Raw genomic sequence first — 22,228 nt, forward strand, 5'->3', positions numbered from 1 at the left:
GGTCGTAGTAGTCGCTTTCGGGGAAACTTTATATTTTTAAATCAATGGGCTCTTAGTAAGTCAATTTAGTAAGAACAACATATTAGGAAAGGCAATGGAATTACAAAAGAATACTTTTGATATTGATTGATGCGCAATTCATGTAACGCGTAAATTTTTTTCACTTTTCACTGAAAAATTGGAAATTCATATAGGTGCAATTGTGTGTTAGCGAAAGATTGCGAGGCAACGCGGATAATTAGTGGTTTTTATAACAAATATTTTTTTAATAAATAAATTTTATTTCGTTTTAACATATAAATAGAAGCATTTAACTACATGAAAAATATTTACAATAACTTTAGCCTCTTAAAATCATCACTCAACTTCGAAATAAGAATTATATAACATAATAAAAAGCTATTTACAGATCATCGTGAAACTATAATAATAAATAATTCAAACATAAAATGCTTGACTAAGTTGAGACTGCACTTAAATTATAAGATTCAATTCTAATGTTAATTAGTTCGTTGAACTTCTGTATTGGAATGCCTTGCATGATTCATCATAGACTCAACACGATTAGCAGTTTCTCTAACAACATCGGAGAGATCTTCAGGAAGGGTAGGAATATGTGCTGAAAGCCTCTTGTACATAGAGTCTTTGTTGCCTTCAGCTTTTTTGCGACGTTGCTCTTCATATTTTATTTGCTGTTTATAAAAAATAGCATTCTTCAATAGTTCTAAAGTATTATTGAAACTCTTTGTAGCCCCTTCCATTCCTCTAATAGCACTGAGTGCATACTCAACATCATAAGTGTGACCCTGTAGTTGCTGCCTGAGAGCAAATACTTCAACCCGTTTCTCCACCATTGGTGGTAAGGCTTTTCGAACATGTTCTTGCAGTCTATAGAATGCTAAAGATGGTTCATTGGCTACTATGTGCATATTTTCTGAAATTCTCTCTGTAGCTGTAAATATTTAAACTATATAACCTCAACTTCACCCTTTTCAGATTTGTAATTTTAAAAATAAAAATTTGGCACAGACCTTTTTTGACTTTAGTCTCCAATTCTTGATCTGGCTGGTACACCTTAGCTGTAGCCATATTTACAATTATTGTTTATAAACATCAACACTTAAAGAAATTCGTGTAATCCAATATAATTTCTACGTCTTCACGTTCTTTCAACAAAAATATATTTCTATTATTGCAATTCTTCATTAGATAACTGCACCGAGAATTGATCAAATTAAATTCACCTTCAAAACTAGGAATAAAAAAAGAATCAAATTGTAAGAAGTTAAAAACAGCTGATCTGCGAGTATCGACTGAATTGTAGCGGTTTCGTATCGAAACGACCCTGGCAGAAAAATGATTGATTTAAAAAAAAAAAAAATATAACATTAGCTTTGTCTTAATTCGAAAATTGCTTTTTTGGAATTTGTACCCCCCCAAAATGTTAAAAAAAAGCGAAAAAAACGATATTTCGGAAAACTTATACTCCTGGCAGAAAAATGATAGATATCTTAAAAGAAAAAAATACCACTAGTTTCATTTTAATTTGTACCATAAGAAAAATGCTTTTTTGGAATTTGTACCCTCTCTAAAAATAGAGAAAAAAAAGATTTTCGTAGGGTAGATTAGCAATTCAAATTAACGTATTACTGCGCATGCGCGTCGGAAAATCTATCTTCCAGCAGAAAAATATACGATTTAAAAAAAAGAAAATCTATGAATGCCTTCTTCTTAATTTGTACCATCTAAAAAATACATAAAACTAATTTATATCCTTGTAGAATTTGAATAATACTATGTTTTTTGTGCGATTGTAATACTGATAAATTTTACAGGAAAATCTTTTATTTTTTAAGAAAAAAATATGTTTTTAGCTTTACCTTAAATTTTACCAACTGAAAATAGTTTTATTGTAATTTTTACACTCTAAAATTTAATTAGACATGTTAATATACAAAGTCCTAATAGCTCTTTGAATATATATATAAGCCGGAAGCCCGCATATATATAGCGGCTCAAAAGTTGTGAGATAGGAAGAAGAAAGTGGTTGATATAAGGCAGAAGCATTTCGTCCCGGTGTTACCAGCTGTACTCATCAGTGAGGCTCTCGACAACCGATATACACCTGCCTCATACGCTCAGAGTGTTCGCTCGGACTCACGAGTGTGAGCTTTGGTGCTTAGCTTAGCTATAGCTCGCATTCGTGTAACCTTTTCTCGATCTCTCGCTCCGTTCCACATTGCAACTGCCAACGACAAACGGGATACGAGACAGCCTAAAATCATTAAAAAATATTCACATGGTTGTGTTATAAAAGCTGCATAACGCTAAAGGTACCCTCAAAGATCTTAACTAAACTTAACTTTGACAAATTGCGGAGGCACAACTTGACAAAATAAGTTGACCTAACATTGATTGTTCCAATCGATACTCATTTATCGAAAATAATTTAGATTTTAAACTTTACGGATCGCAGGAACTCAGCAGTAAGTTAACGAAAATCGACCGAAAAAAATTATAGAAAAACTGCGCGTAGTTAACGAAGATAGGAAAAGTTATTTATAACTTCGCGCAATTTCATTTTCATTGATAAAAAAATTATCAAAGTTGATCACTCACAGATCATCGATAACTGTATCTGCATAGAGTTTTAATAAAGTTTTTACAGAAATAAACCCGTTCAATTGTTAGCAAAAATATCACGCAGTTTTTCTATTTAAATTATTATTACAACCATCCGTTAAAGAATAAATATTATTTCTCACTACAGTCATATATATATACACACCTGATAGATCAGTCGGTAACATATATCTGTACATTATATATATATATATATATATATATATATTTACAATAATATAAGTGTACAGATCTATGTTACCGACTGATCTTTCTGGTGCATGTATCGCTATACTGAGAAATAATATTTATTCTTTAACCGATTTTTATAATAATATTTTGATTGGATAGATAAACTTCACGTGATTTTTGCTAACGATTGAGCAAGTTTATGTATGTAGAAACAGTATATAAATGTCACGCAGATACAATTATCGATAATCTATGGGCTAACAACTTTGTCATTTTTTTTATTAATTAAAATGAAATTGCACGAGATTAATAATCGATTTTCCTATCCTTACTAACGACGCGCAGTTTTCCGATAATTTTTTTGGAATGACTACTTCTGATTTATCGCTGAGTTCCTTCATCCATAATATGTCACGTTTCATAGAAATATCGAAATACATATATATATACACATACGTGGCACAAGTCAAGCGCTGATGTTCCAAGCAAGCGCCGCATGCTACACGCAACGAGTCTGAAACCAGACTGCACAGCCGTTGTCGCAACTCTCGACCATTTGTCCCGGTTCAATCGTAGGTTGACCAGTTGTTATAAGTCAGGTAAGTATGTTTTTAATTACAGTCGGTAGAAGTTAGTTTATTGTACTTCATGATTAACTGAAGATTGAATTTAGTTCCTAAATAATTGTAGGATATCGTATTAATTACTTAGTGCAATATTCAAGAATTCCTTCTAATATACGCAAAGCTAGTACAACCTGTAAATGACGCTCGTGTAATTAAACATACGCTGAGGATTAAATAGATTTCTTAAATGAATATATTGTTTTTTATGTATTTAAACACTTATTCAAAATGTCATTCAATGTTATTTAATAATTTTTGTCTGATGAATAGGATTAAATTTGTTTAATTTGCTACTTAATAATTTGGATCAAATGCTTTAAATTTTTCCATTCTACATTTTTTTGTGTATTAGTGACAAATAATTGATATCAGATTCTTTTTATAATTTTTATTTTCATTTTGTTTTTCAGAATGAAGCTTCAGTTCCTAATATGTATTGCAGCAGCAGTACTAGTTGCAGTTTGTGGAGAAGAAGAGCTCAATGAGGGTGCTCGACTACTAGTCCACAAAAACATCCACAACAAGTATCTTGTTGAAAATAAGGATGTAATTATCAAGGTGAATGATAAGATAAAATTTAAAATGATATAATGATTCATAAATATTAAAACATGATAAATATTTTTATGATTTAAATGCATTGATACCCATATCACTCATTTGGTGCCTTTTTTAGTACACTGTGTACAATGTTGGGAGCTCCGCTGCTTTGGAAGTTGATATCACTGATAATTCTTTCGATCCTGATAACTTTGCCCATGTCAGTGGAGAACTGAATGCCAGAATTGATCGAGTTCCTCCTAACACTAATGTTACCCATACTGTTGTTGTAAGGCCAAGGAAAGCTGGTTACTTCAACTTTACTTCTGCTGAAGTGCTATACAAGAGGAAAGATGATGTTCCCAAGCTTCAAATTGCTGCTAGTAGTGAACCTGGTGTTGCATACTTTGTTTCGTACAAAGAGTTTGACAAGCAATTCTCTTCCCATGTAGTAAGCAATACTTTTAAATACTTTATTTTTTAAAATTAATGTATTTTTTCAATAATCAGACTTACTTTGATTAATTTTAGCCTAAAAAAATAATTTTCTAATTTAAAATTTTTTTTCCTAGGTTGATTGGCTTGCATTTGCTGTCATGACTTTACCATCTTTAGCAATTCCATTTTTCTTGTGGTTCTCCAGCAAACGCAAGTATGAGAAGCTGTCTAAAAATTCAAAGAAACACTAGTGCTGAGATTTTTAATTAGAAGAATACAAAAACTTAATTTGCGTGATTGTGAGAGGTGCGACTGTTCTGTTGTATACTTCGAATTTTGTAATAAATTTTATTTATGAATATTTAATTCAAAGACTTTATTAAAAAAAAGCTCCTTGTTCATCACGCACCTAACATATTTCTTATATTAGAGAAAGCGTATTTACATAAAAAATATTACATTAATTTGCTTCTTACAAATATCTTGTAACCACTTTCTTCACTAATAGTTTGAGTCATTTATAGATCACATGTAATAAATGCTTATTATATAAAGTCAAACTAAAATTATAATTGTATATTTTATAAATACATAGAAAGAGAAAATAAAATTTTATTGTTTCTATATGACTACATATGATTAAGCTGCATAACAAAATTCTCTAGTTTTGTTTGAAAATATAAATTAGTAAAATAATTCATTATATTGAATTATTTAAGTATGGCTTTTTATAACTGACAACAAGAAGGTCCAAAAAATATATATTTCGAAATTTACTTTCTTCATGTAGTGGATCGGGTATGCACTGACTTTGTCAAACCTTAAATAAAATCGATTAGATTTCTCAAAATATAAAGATTGATTGAATTAAACAGGAACATTATAGGAAAAACATAATATTGAGAGTAAGAAAATTATTACCAATTTTAAACTAACGTTATCCAGTTATAGGATATGATTCGTTATAGTAAATAATTGACTATACTTATCCTTGTAAATGCTAACGCACTAATAATAATTACACTTTATACACTTTGATCTGTCCTTAATAAATATTATGTACGTCACAAAATAACTATTAGTTTTTCGCTCTTGTAAATTTCAGAGCATTACCCGTAAAAAATATTGATTAGAAAAGCATTAGTCTTGAAAACATCGGTAAAAGATCTGAAAATTCGTCACTTTCAATGATATTATCTAGTGTATAATTACAGCACAGTTCGATTTCGTCGAGCGTTCGGTGTGAAAAAACCTCTTGGATCTCCGTAGACAGGTTCGAATGCAGAAAACGGTCTTAACGGCGAACCAGGACTTCCTGGACTCGTCGGGTTAGAAGTGCTATTCATTGTAGGTCCTCCAGGACTTTTCTTATTCAAAGGTGGTGGACATTTTTCAGCTGTAAACAATAGTTTCCTTATGAGTATCTCAATCTTGAAATATAGTGAAAGTGTAACAATTAATGTAAAAGAAATACTTTACCAAAAACATTTTTGTTCTTGACCGACATATCAACATTAGCCATCCTATTTTTCCAGACTATAAAGAAGATAAACATAATCAGATTGTTTTTAAGAGATACAAAGGCATTATTAATATCACGAAGTAACTTACAATGGAAGAATGAAATTGAAAGAATAACCAAAGTTCCTAAGGTATATCTATGGAAGTACATGTAATCGACCCAATGGATACCGGAAATTCGTGGGAACTGATCGTACTTAGGTACTCGTATCAAAAGCTGAAAAAATATCACATTAAATTACAATTTCTTTCGACGTATACATTGTTAAAGTGTAATTGATTATTCTTACCGTAACATTCTGTCTTGTGAGTTCATTTGTAATGATAATCTTACGACCCTGGATCTCATCTTGATTTTGCGTTAACGTCAACTTGTATTGTGCCAGATTCTTTGTCAAAAGCTGTCGAGCACCTATGCTGACTTCTTCTGGTGTTTCAATCTACAATAATTTATTTTTATAAATATAATGAAATTTAAGTAGGAAACTTAAAAGCAAACGAAAACAACTTACAATTATACGATCTAAAACATGTGGAAGGCCATAAATGTCTAGAGTAGCAGTGGGTATTTCTTGACCTAATGAACTTAAGAATATGATTTCCCTTGTGGGAATATACATAGGTGGAAGATATGATACTTCAATAGGTGTTCCCTCAATATCACGACTCAACGCATTTATTCTAAGTCTAGTTTCTAAGGTACTTGTCATGACTGATGGAAGTCCCATTGGGATAATATCGCAGTAGTAGAAACCTAAAAAAAATAGCATAAATGTCTCGTTCAACACTTCTCAAATAAAGAAAGAAAACTTACCAGTTACAATATCGAATCGTGGTTTAGCATAAAACATATCCTTAATACCAACAGACGAGTGCAGCGGTGAAAACTGCACCATACAGATGAACGGATAATGACTCAAAACAAAGGAAGAAAGAGTTCGGCAACCACCCAAACCTCTTGATAGAATGTTGTTCTCCTTGATAGTTTCGTGCTTGCTTTTGAGTATTAAAGGCACGCTAAATACTTCGGTGCCAGTTACGTTCTTGCCTTTGAGAGGAACAAGTGTGAGTTTGGCTATTGGGTGAACGGTTACTTCTACTTCGTCGCGCAGATGTGTAGCGATGCTATGTTTCACTACAGCGCTTCCAGGGCTCCTAGCTCGACCGATGCCTGTAATTGGGTCAACGTAAAGGACTTCAGGTGCGGAAGATTGCCAATAGCCAAGTTCGCCGTCCGATGAGAGGAGAGGCATTGAAAAGCAGGCTACGTCTCCGACTGTTAAGACACTCTGAAATTAAACAATATTTATTAATAAAAGTAAAACGTACCTTTTAACGGTATTTTATTCACTTTCTATATACCTTTGTTGGAAAAAGAACGTCTCCAATACTCATGTGCACATAGTCAAACATCATGTTAGGATATTTCTCACTGTAAATTTTAGCTATGAGCTCTCCGTTTTCAATAAACTTAGCATTAAAAGTATTCTCTTCATTGAGAGTAAAGGTAACTAAATCAGTACGGCTAGATAAAGTCTTGAAGTTTATGTCAGCTGCGTGAAATTTAGATCCCACGGAATCATAGCATTCGAGCACGTAGTCCAAGCTCATACCTTTTGGTAACATAGTTAATTCTTCGCCGGTTCGGATGCGAACATTTGATTTTAAGGAGAGCATCACGTAATGAATTGGTTTAATCTATAAAGTCCAAATTCGTTAAAAAATTTAACAGATTGTGATCAAGCGGTAATAAAAAAACAGTTAAAACTTACGTAAACTGCAATAGTTAGTGTTTGTTTTGAACTATAAGCCTCGATGTTTGTGATAGTGACTATACCATGTCCGTAATTATCTCCGGACTTTAACAAACCATTCTTGTCCACAGTGATAATATCAGATACAAAAGTCAAAGCATTCTGATCATCAGATTCTCCAATTCCTGACTGACTGCTCGATGATACTTTATAGGTAGAAATGCCAAACTTATCACGATTAGTTTGTAATTTGATTGACGAATTTGGTGCCATCACAATAACTAATGACTCTGACAACGTATCTTTATTCACCAATTTTAGCTCTTCAAAGATTTCAATTTTAACTGAAGAACTGAAACTGGGCTGATTTCGACAGCCACCAAGAACGTTACATGGTGTTGTTGCAGCAAGAATGATGGAAGCCACTCCAGGATTTTTGGCTTTGGCTCTTAATGTTACTTCATTTTGATATCTAAAGAAAATTATAATATTTTATTATTGATAAAAGAACTTAACAAAATACATAAATACATGAATTCTTTTTACGTCTCACCTAACATTGATTCCTGTTCCTTCATACATATTATGCAAGGATATGAGTTCTGAATCGCTGGTCGACCACGAAAATACTAAAGGTGATTTCATGGAACCAATAATCAAGGGAGTAAGATGATCAGGAATTCCAAAAGCCCAAACAGGTATAAGAGCTCCAACTTTTAATCTGACGGTGGGAACGACGATTTTTATTCCTTCGAGTAAAATAACTTTTACTTCAGCAAGATCTTGCGAGAAAACCACCTTCTTGCCTTTCGAGTCTTCTCCTACTGCCTTGGCAAAAATGGTCGTTTCTCCGGTAGTTTTACCTTCGATAACTCCAGTACTATCAATTTCTAGAATATCCTTGTCCGCAGTAGAAAACTCTATCTCAGCGTTTTTGGGTCCGCCAATAGTCGAGATTTGGTAGATCGTGCCAACGAGAGTAGTTAAATTCTTCGGTAAGACCTGAAGTGGAGGGAATACTTGAATAATGGCTGTCTCGCTTCTGACTTCGTTGGTACCTATTCCACTACTGAATACGAGTTGAGCTTCTCCTTCTTCCAAACCATGGATCATATAAAGAATCCTATCGAATGGTGGACTACCTTGCTCCTTGCTCGATAATCTTTTCACATCGATATACCCATTCTCAGTTTCAATTTTCACATCCAAAGCTTCCAGTGCAGGTAGCATCATCAAGAATCCGTTAGTGTCATACAACCTCAGTTTCGCGACGATATGTTTTCCTTTCTCAACTTTATTGACACTTTCAACTTCAAGACTTGCAAGCTGTTGTACTTCGATTTCAACTTCTGCAGGTCTTGACGACAAGCAAAGATCAACAAGCTGGATTCTTAATGTACCAGACTTTCTTGGTATTACACTTATTGTTCTTGTAGCTTCAACATAGCGAACATCGGCCACTTCATCATTGCTAAGAATTAGATCATAGAAGCCTGAACCTTGGCTGACTTGAAGATAGTATTTGCTGTTGGGATCGTTAAGAATTTTCAGTCTTTGAGGGTAGATCGAGGTATCATTAACTAGGAAAATGTTGACACTGGCTTCGATTGACGGAGTCGATAAAGATCCCTTATCGCTTTCAACGGGAAATGGTGGGTATTCCGGTGTTATTTTATACCTAAAATAGCATAAAAAAATTTAATATGTTATTATAAAATTATATGAAATTTTATAGAACAGTAAATTTACCGTAAAAGAACATTTTTAAGATAGCCAGATACTTTGGCTTTTAAAGTCAGAGAATCAGTGTACTTTTTTGGGGTGACCTGTTGATAATGATTTTTCGGCAATGGAATTTCATAATGAGTGAACGTCTCCTCCAAACTACCGATCAAAATTTCAACGGCAGCGCTAGTAGATGGTTTGATGTTCCAATCAATACTTAAACTTGTAATGTTATCAAAACGACGACCATCTTCGTCTTTAACAATTACAAGTAATCGCAAAGCCTCTTCACTGTGGGCAACTATTCTCTCAGTATCGTGACTCACGGGACAATTCTCTCCGTCTTTGAATTCTGGTTGTAGGTAGATGTAACGAGGTTTAGCGCAGATAACTCTCACGTGAGCAACTGCTTCTCCACCTTTGCATGATGGGAATATTGGCTCGTTGTATACGGTGAACGTCAATCGTGCTTCTCCAAGCGATTTACATAAAACTTTAAATACGGAAATTTCATCTTCGTAATTCGGCTCAAACTCTGACACTTCAATTATGTTGTTGTCAGTAACGTGAGCTTCTCTTTGGTAACCATAAGTTGAATCAACCCAAGGCCGTGGTCCTCCTTTAAAGATGATGTTTCGTGATGAGCCAACTGCCAAGAGAGTTTCCGCTTTAATAGGATGAACTACGACAAGTGGTTCATAAGCAGAGACTGTTACATTGTCGGTAAGATTTCGCCCATAGGTGACAGAGACTTTTGATACTCCAACCTCTTGACTAACAATTGCAACTGTAGCACAAGCAATACTGACTGGCTCAATAGAATCACTATCAGTTTCAACAAAATTTCCGCCAGGAATGTCCACTTCGAAAGAGAGATCTTGACAATCGTTAAAAGGAATTAAACGAGTTTCATATCCATCATATAATTCACCGTACAAAACGATATGCAGATAGATAATTTCTCCTACAGCTGCTTCCATGTGATATTGAATAATTTCTAACTTCGATGGTACTAAAACGTGGACCTTGGCGGAGTCTCTATTGTGAACATTTCGAACTAGTGATACTGTTATATCTGCTGTTCCTTTTTGCAGTATTTTCAAAGCTCCATTTTGGGAAACACTTACTACTGATGGTTGACGACTACTCCAACTATATGATCCGTCACCACCACTAGCTTTTAAAGCGACGTCGTACCTATTCGCAAATTAAATTGTATAAACAAGTTAATGAGAATTTTAAAAAGTCAAGAACAAATTTATTTTACCTCGTTTTGACTTTAGGATCCCATGGCAAAGCTAGAATTTTCGGCGATACACTAACTGGTGAATGAATAACAAATTCGGCTCTTGTATAAAGTTCTGGAACAATAGGAATTTTTTTTCCTTTTTTGTTGATAACTCCATGGAGAGTAGCTTCTACAGTAGTTGTTCCTGTGAATATTGGTATTGCAACTACATGAGTTCCATTTGGTGTAGTTAATTTCTTATCAAAGTAAACATCATTGATTTTCATAGTCACTTCAACTCCTTCACCAATGTAGAATTTGTGGTCTTTGCTAAAAAGGTAATATGTCTATGAATATTTATCATAAATTAAAAAAATTTTAATGATGTTTACCTATCAAACATTTCAACAATAAGTTCATGTGTGTAACCCATAATAAGTGAACGACCTCTATGAGGTAAAGCAGCAATAGTTATGTACGATACATCTTTGACAGTTACTGAGCCAGAAGGTAGAATCGTGCCATATTCCTCATGAACATTTTTATCATGTAAAAGAACTTTTGTTTTTCCATTTATTAGGGCATAAGCGCCAGCCCTGGCATTATTAATTTCTAAAATTTGTGGATTTTCAGCTTCAAGATAGTATTGACTTGTTGGGATATGTATTTCTTCCATTCGTCCTTGATGTACCTAGATTAAACATTTAATATTTCCAATTATTAAACTGCCTACACAGAAATTCAAAAATAAATGCAAGTTAAATAACATACCTGTACTATTCTGTAGGTAAAACTATCAAATGGCATTATTGTTACATCTGATGGTATGATAATCAGATTAGCAACAACAATTAGTTCCACTTCTACAGGAGCTACATGTTTATATTCAGGATACATCAGCTTCACAGAAACTTTTGTAGTTCCAGTTTTTACTCCTTCCAGCAGAATAACATTTCCAGTTTTACCCATGACATCAAGTACTTCTACATCATGTGGCGTTTCATATGGAGATTCTTGGAAAGTCATAAAACGAAGTACATTATTTGGCAAATTACTGACTTGTGTGCCTTTCTTGTCAATGTTTCCTATCACCCAGTCAAATTCAACTCCAGCTAAAGTAGTAAACTCATTTCCTTGTTCATCATATCCACGTACTTCAAATGCTTCTGGGGCTTCCTCAATAAAAAGTTCTCTTGTAGTGGTCACTATATTTAATGAGAATATCACATCTACTATGAGATCACATCTTAAAAAATGTCCTGTATTCACATCTTCTGCAAAAACAATAGCTGTTTTTCTTTGCGGATCTCTGGTAACTGTTTGAACTACTACTTTCACAGAACATGATTGGTCATAATCCTCATCTATTGGTATCAAACGTACTACGTCATCACGAGATGTAGTCCTTCAAATAACATTAAAATTTGTTTGAATTGTCTCATAAGAAAACGAATCTAACAATTTATTTCAACTAGGATTTTTTCATGTTAATAAATTATATTAAGAAATCAAGCATTTAATACAATAGTTAGGTTATATCAACGCTTAACGAATTTTATAAAAAATGTCGCTACATAGTAAATGATTCAGGAACGACAGAATGAGCAGTGATAAGTTATAATTTCGTTATAAGTGAAATGACAATATTTTTATTTCAAAAATCAAGTAAATACTTACCACTTATAACAGCCACCTTCGGTAACTTCGAGTGTAAAATTTACAGGAAAATCATTGAATATTGGAAGTAAAACTCGAGGCACATTGAGCCGATCAGCCTCCGCAAAAGGTGAAGTAAAAAATAGCACAAATAGCACCGTAATATAATATATTTTTGATAATTTTCGCGATCCCGCCATAATCACGGCCTACATGTGTTTAGCTAAACGGCGGTTGTCCACAGATGTCCGTTCACTCTGTCTCTCACTAGTACTGTCTCACTCTGGTCACACTACTCAACAGTTCGTTACTTGCTCTTCTCTGTCGTCCGTCTTTTATCAGCACCTATAGGCCGGAATTTCAGTTACTTTGACAAATATAACTATTCCAATTATATAATATAAATTTGTAACATTGTTAAGTTGAATTCGTTAATGCATATTTACCTTTTAGATTATACTATTTGGAAAAATGTTTATTAATATGATTGCAAATTAACATTTGAATATCAGCGGGGCAGCCATTGAATCCTGCCAACTGTAGCATTGTGGCAAACCTTATAACAAAAAAACTTTTTGTGATGAGACTAAGAGTACTCTCATTGCCAGCCTCTGCCCGGATATCCCGAACGGCTCGTACTCGTAAGAACCAAATATCTATATTGCTGCTCGATCGAAAGTGCCGCGTCAACTATCAAAAGTGTTATCGTTCCATTTAGCTGTTTTATGTTTAATAATATTAATTTTTTATCTATATTATTTTTGACTAATATTATTAATTGACTGAAATTTTATCTATAAAGGTAAATATTACGGTATTTCTGTTATAAAATGCCACTCTGAAACCGAAATTTTTATTTATACAAATTTGTTTTTAGGTGAATACTTAATGTTGATATCAAATAATTTACATTAAACGTGTAATTCGTAGTAATATCTCATCATTGCATCTATTCAAGTATGAATTTGATTCATTTTTGAATGCAAAAGATAGAATAGTAAATTGAGTAGTATTTGTAGAATGAGTATAGACAGTATGAGAATGGGAGGAGGACGTTGTCCTCCCCTTCTTGTTGGAGGTCTTCTCATTGCCTGTATTATGATGGTTTGCAACTGGTGGACTTTATCTTCTACTAACTTGGAGCTTCTTAGGCAAATTGATGAATTGAATGAACAGATTAAAATAAGGTAAATAGGTTTTAACTACCCTCTTGTCAATACTATATTGTAGAACATATTATATCTTTTTATGATTGGTAAAATAAAATGGACTGGTTCTATAGTGTCGAGGAAAGAGATCAATGTGTAACACAACGAGGTATATATGAAAAACAATTAAAAGATTGTACTGATGATGCCAGAACAACTCATGTCAAACTATCACAAGTTAATGAAAACTTATCTACATGCAATGAAGAGTTAAAATCCCACAAACAGCTTGATGTTACAAAAACTGCTACACTTGAAACATTAAGAATAGATAAACAAATGTTAGAAGAGCAAAATGAAAAGCTCAAAGATGAAATCAAACAAGTAATATTTGTTCAATTTATAAGTTTTCCTTTATCAAATTACAAATTATATCTACTTAATGTCATCTCACTTCATTTCAGGCAAAGAGTGAGATAGAAAAACTGAAACTCACAATAAATGCTCCTCCACAGAAACAAACTCCAATATTACCTATTAGTGAGTATTGATTGAAAGTAATTTAGCGTTGTCATAAAATTAAACCTGCAAAAACTTGTTGCACTTGCTGATTTAGCAAGTAATACAGTTATAAACAAGGCTCAGTTGGGTCCAGTTAAAAGATCAGCAGTTGAAATTTTTGCAAAGGGACAGGAAGGCTTACAATTTCATGGTATCCCTATCTTACCACAGGATCCACCTGGAGCAAAGCGTCTGGCTCCTCAATTTTCAGTGACAAAACTAAAAAAATCATAAATTATTTTATACTTATTAGTATTTATGAGATACTCTATTAGAAGTATTATTAATACTGTTGTTTTCTTCACTAGATAATGATAACTCATTTTCTAGATGGAGTATTAGCTATATTCTACTTAAAGTTAAAATTTTTGAATATTTTTTATACAAAAGAAATCTAAAATAAACACAATCAGCTATAAAAGTGTTATACCTTCAATCTTTTATTTGTAAAATATCTTAAAAAAATTGAAATGATTTCCAGTTAGAATCCTAGAAAAGTCCAAGCCAGATAATAAGACGTCTATAGATGGAGCACCTCCAAATCCACAGATGAATGCACCTCCAAATGCAGAAAATTTAGAGCCTCTAAATCAAGATTTACAAGATACTGACAACAGTAAGTTTGTAAATTGAATTTTTCTTTCGATAAATTACTTCATAGTTCATTAAAATCCTCATTTATAATAATATTTTTTTTATCTAGATAATGCAGCAGAAGTTAATGATGCTGCCAACGTAGTAGATCCAGGTTTGAGTATGAAATTAATCTCTGACATAAATGTTAAAAGTGTACGCAAAACCAAAAAATAGTAAGTTACATAGGTACTAGCTATTACAATTCAATATCACTTAAAACAATCACAGAAATATTGTAAAAAATTGGTTTTTCTGAGTATTGTAAAGTTTCTATTGTATGATAAGTCAATTAATTGAATCGCACAAAGTGCGTTAAATGACGAATCAGTGTAAGCGTTAAATGATGCATAGAATGAAAAAAGTCAAATTTTGTAGAAGAATATTCTAATGTAATTATTGAAAGACTGAGACAATTTGTAACAGGAATTTGATTATGTTAAGTATTGCACCAAAAATGAAAATCAGATATGACATTTTTTAAGCTTTGGAGAATGTTATCATTTTTTAATTATTGTTATATTCTGAAATAAGGTAGAGAACAAATAAATAGATTGTAAGAATTTTACATGCCATTCTGTATATTTGATTTGCTGCGATAATTTAACAGAAAAACATACATTATAAATTGTTTTTCGTATTTTAGCCTATATTCTACAGGTTGTTCCCATGGCGTACAATTATTATTGCTGACATTCTCACGCATGATAGTCGCTGCATTTACTCAAATTATCTTGAATAATAATATTGTGCAAATTATTTGAACATACTTAGGACGTGAGAAAGTATTTCATATTGTCAATACACAATAATGCCTTGAAATGTCGCAAAATACAATTTACAAAAATTGATAATTTTATTTTGATTATTTCTTCTTAAAATTTGATTCGTCATAATACTCATTTGAATGCAGATGAAATTTACATAAAAACTTTTTTGTAAACTTTTGTGAGGAGCTTTTATCGATATATATATATATATATATATATATATATATATATATATATATATATCTTCAACAAAAATAAAAATTTTCTATAGTTATTTCTCGTCTATATCAGATTAGAATATTCATCTCATTACGATTATAACTCAAACTAACTTAATATCTTACATAAAATTAAATGCAATCGTTTCCTAACGCTTTATAAATTTCTTCTTAGAATTAATAAATATATAATAACTAAATGATTTAAAAGAATTAATGGATACAAAAAATGGAATATTCGATGTTTGATGAATGCCGTAGCATAAATAAAAGCAATGTTCAGAATTGGAAGAACTGGACGAAATGCAAGGCTTTGACTAGGACATGTTTATATTATAGCGACTAGATACAATTATTACGTCGATTATTACGTCCACATTGGGTAATCCTAAATAATACACAAGACCCCTAGAATTATGTAATGTTTACACATGCAATTAAAGGCCGTTTGGTTTCTGTCATTCGGACAAAAAAGTTTATTACAAATACTGCATTCAAGGGGTGCCAACTTCATTTTTACCTTCTCCTCGCTTCGTAAAAAAATAGATTTCATAACTTGTAAGCATCCGTAAAAAGGAGTTCCGTCATTAGCAAAAACAAGAGTATTTCTCGAATACTTTCGATAACGAAGTTAATTCCAATCAACAATATAAATTCTCATTTCGAATATAATTCATACACGTGAATAAACTCTATATAAAAAATTACAAACCATTTCGTCAACGAGGGCAAAAGATATCTATATAAAAGGGATCGTACGTCGCAGGTGACCAGCGCCTACGAGAACCGAATAAATGCGAGAAAGTTACACATGACCACATGGTGTGTATCACCGTCATTCGGGAAGACTCATTCAATTTGGTAAGGTTTCGTTGTGTTTCTCGCGCTACATTACACACGTTTCACACGCTAAAATAGTTGCCGTCTATTGTATTCAGGGTGAATCATGTGGATTGTTCAGCCGTTTCTTACGGAAGATAAACGCAAAGATCGATCGTATCCTCCACCAGCGGCTATGCTTTCGCGGACCTGTCGTTCGCGACCTCTCTTTCATCCGTATTTGCCTCACCAGTGAGTAGAACGAGTCGTCGATGAACTGGCGAAGCGCCGCGGACGTCTCGTAAAACGGACAGCCGAGCTGGCTCGCGAGCGCTCTGCCTTCGTCTGTCGTCACCTGCGAATTGCGGAGTTGCAGTTTATTGATTGACCGATTGACCTCTGGCGACCGATCGATTTCCTCGCTCACCTCTCTCTGAAGCTGCAAATCGAATTTGTTGCCCACGAGCACCATCGGAGTGTCTTCGTTAGCACGAACTCGCGATATCAGTTTGCGATACTCGATGACTTCGTCGAAGCTGTGACGATTCGTCACGGAATAGCAGATCATGAAACCCTCGCCGCAGCGCATGTACTGGTCTCGCATCGCTGTAAATTCGACCTGCAAAGCATAGCGTTAGCTGCGATCGCCGTCCTGATAGCTTCGTACGATTGGCTAGCCCAATGTTCACCTGGCCAGCTGTGTCCAGGATGTCGAGGAGAGCAGCTTCTCCGTCGATGACCGCTTGCTGTTGATACGAGTCCTCTGAAAAAGGTCCCTCGCATCAGCATTTTAATGCTACTAGAAACGCTTAACAAGTCCTCACCGATTGTCGGGTCATGATCGCTCGGGAAGCTGTGACTGACGAATTGAAGAGTAACAGCTGCAAATTTGAGCAATAGAATGAGATCTATTTTCGAAGAGCGTATCACCACTCCGAATTTACCTGATTTCCCAACGCCTCCTTCGCCGAGTATTACAATTTTGTAAACTCTGAGACCGCCTCTCGTCGTCGGTTGCGTGATGATGGGAATGTCATGCTTGCAGTCTGAATCCTGTCAAATTGCTCGTTAGCGTCAAAGCCCAAAACTCCGCGATCGATATCCATCAATTTTCCTCACTTTATAGTTACATAATTACTTGAATAACTCACCAAGTAAGAAGTACCTCTGTCCGATAGTACATCTGTCATTATTGAGCTTTTATCATGTCTGCTCGTACATTCGAACGACGTAGAAAGACGAAGAGAGCTCGAAACCTCAAAACTGTCCTCTCACCATTTCGTTTGCATTTTTCTCGTTGGATCATTATTCCCAAGATAATTAATGCGACAGCAAAATCGAAGGCCCATGCTGACGGGCTGCACCGTCTAATTAAGCACGCAGGCGGGTTTTGGCGCTATCTATTTACAGGTGGCACGCACACGCGCGCACTCTCTCTCTCTCTCTCTCTCTCTCTCTCTCTCTCTCTTTTTCAAAAGTAGGTCGCGGCGAGTCTTTTTATTGTAGTCGTTTGTTGCTTTTTATTGCGTGTATAGGCGGCGAACGAGTAGTACACGGAACAATTAGAATTTGATTGGAGAGCGAGTCGAAGGGCAGTCGGAGCGAAAAAAATTTTTCGGCGCGTGAAAAATAAAAACAAAGTCAACCGAAGCCCACGCGCAGTGCGGGCCAGTGTGTGACGGAGCTGTCAGGCTCCGGAGGAGACTGTCCACGGCTTTCTGGACTGGCGTTACGGATCCCTGGAGTTCCTCGCGTATGCGCACCAGCGCGTCGGGTTTGTGCGCACACGCAACTCAGAGTTTGCAAGCACACGCGCTGACTTTTGATCGACGCTTACATCTGATCGAAGTTGTGCTATTAGGTAATTTTGCACGATTCCCCTTTAACGTTGGATGACGTACATTCGTCAGTAAATAGCATAAAGCTTCTTTCTAAATATTATTGCCGAACTATTTTCAGGCAATTGGAATTTATCATAGCTTTTTTAAAATTAATTACGTCATTGAAAATAAAGAATAATGTTTTTGTAAAATTTATGGCAAGAAAACCAAAAACCGATAAAAAATTTGATTTGCTACATGATTGACATAAATCAGCGTTTCGCAAAACTAGTCAAAGATAAATTGTGAAATCTAGAATATGAAGGTCATTTCGTGATCGATCACAAACTTTTTAAAAATAATATTTATGAGAATATTTTAATCCTATTATGAGAAAAACCATAGAAATAGGTTTATTTTAATAGGAAAAAAAATGTTTGAATTAAAGTAATTAAAGTTGAACTTTGTGGTCTTTCAATGACAATGAAACGTTTTACTGCCAAGATTTGCTGATGGATTTTATTAGCTGAAGGTGTAAATATTAGTAAGTATTAAAAATTTCGATGATAAAGAGTCATCCCTTCCTCAAATAAACACAAACAACTATCTAATTTGCAAAACCAACATTTTGCTGACTACATTTGTCAGCCTCATCCGAGTTCCTTTTTATTAAATAAAAATAAATATTATAAATATTAAAAATTGTGTAAAATCAAGTCATACCAAAAAAATCACAAGCAAAGCAAAGATAAATAATCACATAAACATATATAATTAATATGCTTTGTTTGTAGTTTTTTTGTAGTATAATTTGATTTGATATAACTTTTAATGTTTGTAATATTTATTTTTATTTAAAAAAAGGGAACCCAGATGAGGCTGACAAAAATAGTCAGCGAAACGTTGGTTTTGCGAATTAGACAGTTTGTATTTATTTGAGGAAGGGATGATTCTCCATCGTCGACATTTTTAATATTTACTAAGATATAAAGAGTGAAGAGTGAAAATGATTATAATTATGAAGGTGTAAATATAATCTTAAAAATAACGACACTTTGAGAAATAAATATCAAGGAATCATATAGAAAGTCAAGTTTCTATTATAATACGTAATCCTAAACTTCGAGAAATTAAAACATATCTACGTAAATAGTTAAATTGCAATTTCCAACAAATAGACAAAGTAATTCTTGAGTAAAAATGGTAAAATAGCAATAAGATGCCGTCATTCATGGAAACTGCAGTATTCAAAAAAAAAGGAAAAGGCCGCGACAGTGAGTCCTGGTCGAGCCAAATGACAAATCTTTCCATCTGGAATCGCTGAATTTTTGCAGTCGTCATATTGCTTTAGACTATATTTTAATTTGCTGACTTATAATCGTGCAATGATTCAAGTTGGTAACCCCCGCCCCTTTTTGATATCTAAAAATATTTCTAACAAACGGGGACAAATGTCTTTCCTCCAATGGTTTGCCTAAACGAAAGGCAGCGTAGGCACCTAAAAAATTTAACGTTAATAAATGTCATCGTCTAAATTATGACTAATCGATTTTAAAGCGTTCTGTGCGGCGGTTTCTTTCACGTGAAAATCAAATTAATTCAACGACGAATTGGAGCTCTCATCGGTGTTTAAGATTACGTGGATTATTAGCGCACATCATAACAGAATCAAATTGACCTGCCATTGTACCAAATGCATACTATTTTTCGTTTAGAGACCAACCAGATTGATTGCAGCAAGCCGAGGATTGTGGTACATAATAGCCTTGTCCAGTGGCGGCTCCTGGTGGTGATCTTACCAACCATCTCAAATCGAAAATTCGAATTGCACGCATATCACATACAAATAAAAGCGATCGCGCAACTAATAAGGAACTTTTGCATACCACCTAGACAAGCCACTTCCATATACGTGTAACACGAATCATTAAAATTCTTAGCTCGCAAATGTGCGTGCGAAATCAATCGCAATGTGCGATATAATCGCGCAGCGCCTGTAAATAGCGCAAAAAAAAGAGCAAAGTCCGCAGGAATGCGCGCAATAAGTGACGCGAACTTGTTGCCTTAAAATATGACACTCGTCCCGCGCAGCAAAAGGGACAAAAAAAAAGTAGAAAAAAAAAGAAGAAGCGAAGGAGAAGGTATAAGCAAGTCTCTCGACTGGACTGTGCGGCGGCGAAGGAAGTGCGCGCTCGGGCAATAAAACAATATCGAAGCGAGGAGGGCGAGGCGAGATGCCTGGCTACGCTCAAAGAGAGCAAAACCCCTGCGACCGGTAGCCCCGAGCGAGATCCTTCTCTCTCGAGCGCACTCGAGTATTTCGGCGCGCATTCCTCGCCGATTTGACGAGATACGCGTAGGATTCTCGATCGCAAACGAGCCGCTCGCGCGCTTCGCTAATTATTTCTGCTCGCGACGCGGGCACCGTGACGCAAATCACGGACGCGAGCTCGCGCTTGTCGGGCCCCGCTATGCTGGCCAATTTGGCTTGGTCGCGGATTTTTCACGACCGAAGTTCGCGGGATCGAGACGTAGCTACTCTCTGCTCGTGGCAACGGACGCCACCATTACATTTATAAGGGCGCAGAGTCCAGAGAGCATATTCAGTTTATTGCGGAATTACACGACTCAATCGTTATCCGGTAGCTTCATTAAATGTCTCTCTTGTTTATTTTTTGAGACGGCATTCGTTAGACGCGCCTCACTAGTGCTCGCTGCATCCATATAAAATATCTCAACGTAAATTGACATCCCAATCGCTCGTTTTATTTGTAGAATATTTTGCTCTTGTCAAGCTCATTGGGTCATTGGAAAATTTTATAATATTTTTTCAGTCGCTTATGCGTTTATGACTTGTACCACATAGATTTCTACCTTGCACTCTAACTTAATTTGACATCGCGTAAAATAATTGAATGTACAGCTGAAAGCTTTTATCCGATGTAAAACAGCATTTGTGTCCGATTAGTGGTGATATCTAGCATAGATTCCTGTTGATGCTGAGATAATTGAATTCTTACGGAACAGATTTATAAATAGGCTGCCGTTAGTTTCGAGAGTGCGATCAATTATTGGCGCGACCACTGAAAGAAACCAAATTTGCAACTCAATTGAGCGTAAGATCGGTTAAGCAACGCAAAGATAATCGAAACGACATAAAAACAGTGCGCGCGCGCGCGCGCGCGCCTGTCCGCAATTAGCGTGGCGGGCTTAGGTGTAATTTATGCTCGAGCCGCGCCCAATTAACGGGGTGTAGGAGGGATGCCGATGTCGCGAGCGATTTTCTCGTTGCGATGCCAGCTCGGAGCACTTGGCGCGGAGCGAGTCCGTAAAGCGACGGGCTTTTTCTCTTTCCGCGGCGAAAATTCTTCCCGGCCAGATCGTAAAGGACGTAATTGATATACGCGCGCAATTAAGACTCGTAATAGACAAACGACCGTTCCGCGCCGAGCAGAATTTCAATGTTATCTCGCCGGGGCTTTATTTATGACGCGGTAATGGACTTGTCTTTTGTCAGCTGTTGCTCGCGATGCGCTTGCACGCCTCGCAGCTTTCATTTGCCACGCTGATTGTTACGTGTCGTTGATTTTAATTGAAAACTCCGGCCGCTTATAGCCGCCATAGTGGCTCTTGCGTTATTCCTCTCCTTGGTTTTTCTGCACATTCCCGGATGCCTTGATTAACCTTCGGGGAATACGGATGATTGCGACCGATGTCGTTCGATACTTTATCAACAGTGAATGTTTGATTTTGCTGTTCCGTCGACTCGGAAGGTGATAGATTTACATCGCTATTTAAGTTGCTCTTTATCAATCTATCTCTCAAATCATTTTTTTTTCAAATGGTATTAACAATCTCTTACGGTCGACTTTCGATCTCTCGATTACAAACTAATCATAAAACGCTAATTAATAGCGAACACAAGCAAGACAAGCACAGAATTTAATCTGTAATTCT

General features: G+C 35.1%; 5 protein-coding genes across 10 annotated transcripts; 2 read left to right on the forward strand and 3 right to left on the reverse strand.

The window, feature by feature from the left end:
- Window positions 1–91: 91 nt before the first annotated feature.
- On the reverse strand, window positions 92–1,299 carry LOC131674590 (BLOC-1-related complex subunit 8 homolog). Its single transcript, XM_058953344.1, has 2 exons — window positions 1,032–1,299; window positions 92–952 (listed from the first exon to the last, which is right to left on the reverse strand). The coding sequence occupies exons 1-2, from the start codon at window positions 1,087–1,089 to the stop codon at window positions 501–503; spliced, it is 510 nt and encodes a 169-aa protein (XP_058809327.1). The 5' UTR covers window positions 1,090–1,299; the 3' UTR covers window positions 92–500.
- Window positions 1,300–2,210: 911 nt separating this feature from the next.
- LOC131674592 (translocon-associated protein subunit beta) lies at window positions 2,211–4,785 on the forward strand. Of its 3 annotated transcripts, none has more exons than XM_058953350.1 (5): window positions 2,211–2,333; window positions 3,281–3,413; window positions 3,851–3,998; window positions 4,117–4,431; window positions 4,553–4,785. In XM_058953350.1, exons 3-5 carry the CDS (start codon window positions 3,852–3,854, stop codon window positions 4,667–4,669), a joined length of 579 nt encoding a protein of 192 aa, XP_058809333.1. In that variant the 5' UTR covers window positions 2,211–2,333; window positions 3,281–3,413; window position 3,851; the 3' UTR covers window positions 4,670–4,785. The 3 variants fall into 3 exon arrangements, with proteins under 3 accessions (XP_058809333.1, XP_058809332.1, XP_058809331.1); XM_058953349.1 differs by having other exon boundaries at window positions 2,225–2,333; window positions 3,239–3,413; XM_058953348.1 differs by having other exon boundaries at window positions 2,273–2,486; window positions 3,239–3,413.
- Window positions 4,786–5,151: 366 nt separating this feature from the next.
- On the reverse strand, window positions 5,152–12,504 carry LOC131674591 (nuclear pore membrane glycoprotein 210). 2 transcript variants are annotated; one of them, XM_058953345.1, is made up of 14 exons: window positions 12,324–12,504; window positions 11,418–12,051; window positions 11,039–11,337; window positions 10,686–10,976; window positions 9,443–10,615; window positions 8,247–9,371; window positions 7,712–8,165; window positions 7,302–7,637; window positions 6,754–7,228; window positions 6,452–6,693; window positions 6,230–6,379; window positions 6,030–6,156; window positions 5,898–5,954; window positions 5,152–5,814 (listed from the first exon to the last, which is right to left on the reverse strand). In XM_058953345.1, exons 1-14 carry the CDS (start codon window positions 12,500–12,502, stop codon window positions 5,627–5,629), a joined length of 5,730 nt encoding a protein of 1,909 aa, XP_058809328.1. In that variant the 5' UTR covers window positions 12,503–12,504; the 3' UTR covers window positions 5,152–5,626. The 2 variants fall into 2 exon arrangements, with proteins under 2 accessions (XP_058809328.1, XP_058809329.1); XM_058953346.1 differs by lacking the exon at window positions 12,324–12,504 and having other exon boundaries at window positions 11,418–11,629; window positions 11,706–11,751.
- Window positions 12,505–12,922: 418 nt separating this feature from the next.
- LOC131674588 (uncharacterized) lies at window positions 12,923–15,599 on the forward strand. 3 transcript variants are annotated; one of them, XM_058953342.1, is made up of 6 exons: window positions 12,923–13,104; window positions 13,180–13,489; window positions 13,585–13,834; window positions 13,915–13,990; window positions 14,493–14,631; window positions 14,707–15,599. In XM_058953342.1, the coding sequence occupies exons 2-6, from the start codon at window positions 13,323–13,325 to the stop codon at window positions 14,819–14,821; spliced, it is 747 nt and encodes a 248-aa protein (XP_058809325.1). In that variant the 5' UTR covers window positions 12,923–13,104; window positions 13,180–13,322; the 3' UTR covers window positions 14,822–15,599. The 3 variants fall into 3 exon arrangements, with proteins under 3 accessions (XP_058809325.1, XP_058809324.1, XP_058809326.1); XM_058953341.1 differs by having other exon boundaries at window positions 14,493–14,627; window positions 14,715–15,599; XM_058953343.1 differs by lacking the exons at window positions 14,493–14,631; window positions 14,707–15,599 and adding an exon at window positions 14,067–14,419.
- A 64-nt stretch (window positions 15,600–15,663) lies between these two features.
- On the reverse strand, window positions 15,664–18,136 carry LOC131674587 (GTP-binding protein Rit1). The gene is made up of 6 exons (XM_058953340.1): window positions 17,603–18,136; window positions 17,396–17,504; window positions 17,276–17,332; window positions 17,141–17,214; window positions 16,879–17,070; window positions 15,664–16,806 (listed from the first exon to the last, which is right to left on the reverse strand). Exons 1-6 carry the CDS (start codon window positions 17,639–17,641, stop codon window positions 16,567–16,569), a joined length of 711 nt encoding a protein of 236 aa, XP_058809323.1. The 5' UTR covers window positions 17,642–18,136; the 3' UTR covers window positions 15,664–16,566.
- Between the last annotated feature and the right edge of the window lie 4,092 nt (window positions 18,137–22,228).

This window comes from Phymastichus coffea, unplaced genomic scaffold (genome assembly GCF_024137745.1).
Source record: "Phymastichus coffea isolate CEN01 unplaced genomic scaffold, Cenicafe_Pcof_1.1 PCOF00262, whole genome shotgun sequence".
In the NCBI taxonomy this organism is placed as follows: Eukaryota; Metazoa; Arthropoda; class Insecta; order Hymenoptera; family Eulophidae; genus Phymastichus; species Phymastichus coffea.

Coding starts and splice junctions, on each gene's coding strand:
- LOC131674592 (XM_058953350.1), top strand. CDS start 3,852: ATGAAGCTTCAGTTCCTAATATGTATTGCAGCAGCAGTACTAGTTGCA. Junction 3,999..4,116: donor ATAAGGATGTAATTATCAAG/GTGAATGATAAG, acceptor TGCCTTTTTTAG/TACACTGTGTACAATGTTGG. Junction 4,432..4,552: donor AGCAATTCTCTTCCCATGTA/GTAAGCAATACT, acceptor TTTTTTTCCTAG/GTTGATTGGCTTGCATTTGC.
- LOC131674591 (XM_058953345.1), bottom strand. CDS start 12,502: ATGGCGGGATCGCGAAAATTATCAAAAATATATTATATTACGGTGCTA. Junction 7,229..7,301: donor ACGTTCTTTTTCCAACAAAG/GTATATAGAAAG, acceptor GTTTAATTTCAG/AGTGTCTTAACAGTCGGAGA. Junction 6,157..6,229: donor TCACAAGACAGAATGTTACG/GTAAGAATAATC, acceptor ATATTTTTTCAG/CTTTTGATACGAGTACCTAA.
- LOC131674587 (XM_058953340.1), bottom strand. CDS start 17,641: ATGACAGATGTACTATCGGACAGAGGTACTTCTTACTTG. Junction 17,215..17,275: donor CGATCATGACCCGACAATCG/GTGAGGACTTGT, acceptor GACCTTTTTCAG/AGGACTCGTATCAACAGCAA. Junction 16,807..16,878: donor ATTTGCAGCTTCAGAGAGAG/GTGAGCGAGGAA, acceptor CGCAATTCGCAG/GTGACGACAGACGAAGGCAG.
- LOC131674590 (XM_058953344.1), bottom strand. CDS start 1,089: ATGGCTACAGCTAAGGTGTACCAGCCAGATCAAGAATTGGAGACTAAA. Junction 953..1,031: donor GGAGACTAAAGTCAAAAAAG/GTCTGTGCCAAA, acceptor AAATATTTACAG/CTACAGAGAGAATTTCAGAA.
- LOC131674588 (XM_058953342.1), top strand. CDS start 13,323: ATGAGTATAGACAGTATGAGAATGGGAGGAGGACGTTGTCCTCCCCTT. Junction 13,835..13,914: donor TCAAAGATGAAATCAAACAA/GTAATATTTGTT, acceptor ACTTCATTTCAG/GCAAAGAGTGAGATAGAAAA. Junction 13,991..14,492: donor AACTCCAATATTACCTATTA/GTGAGTATTGAT, acceptor AATGATTTCCAG/TTAGAATCCTAGAAAAGTCC.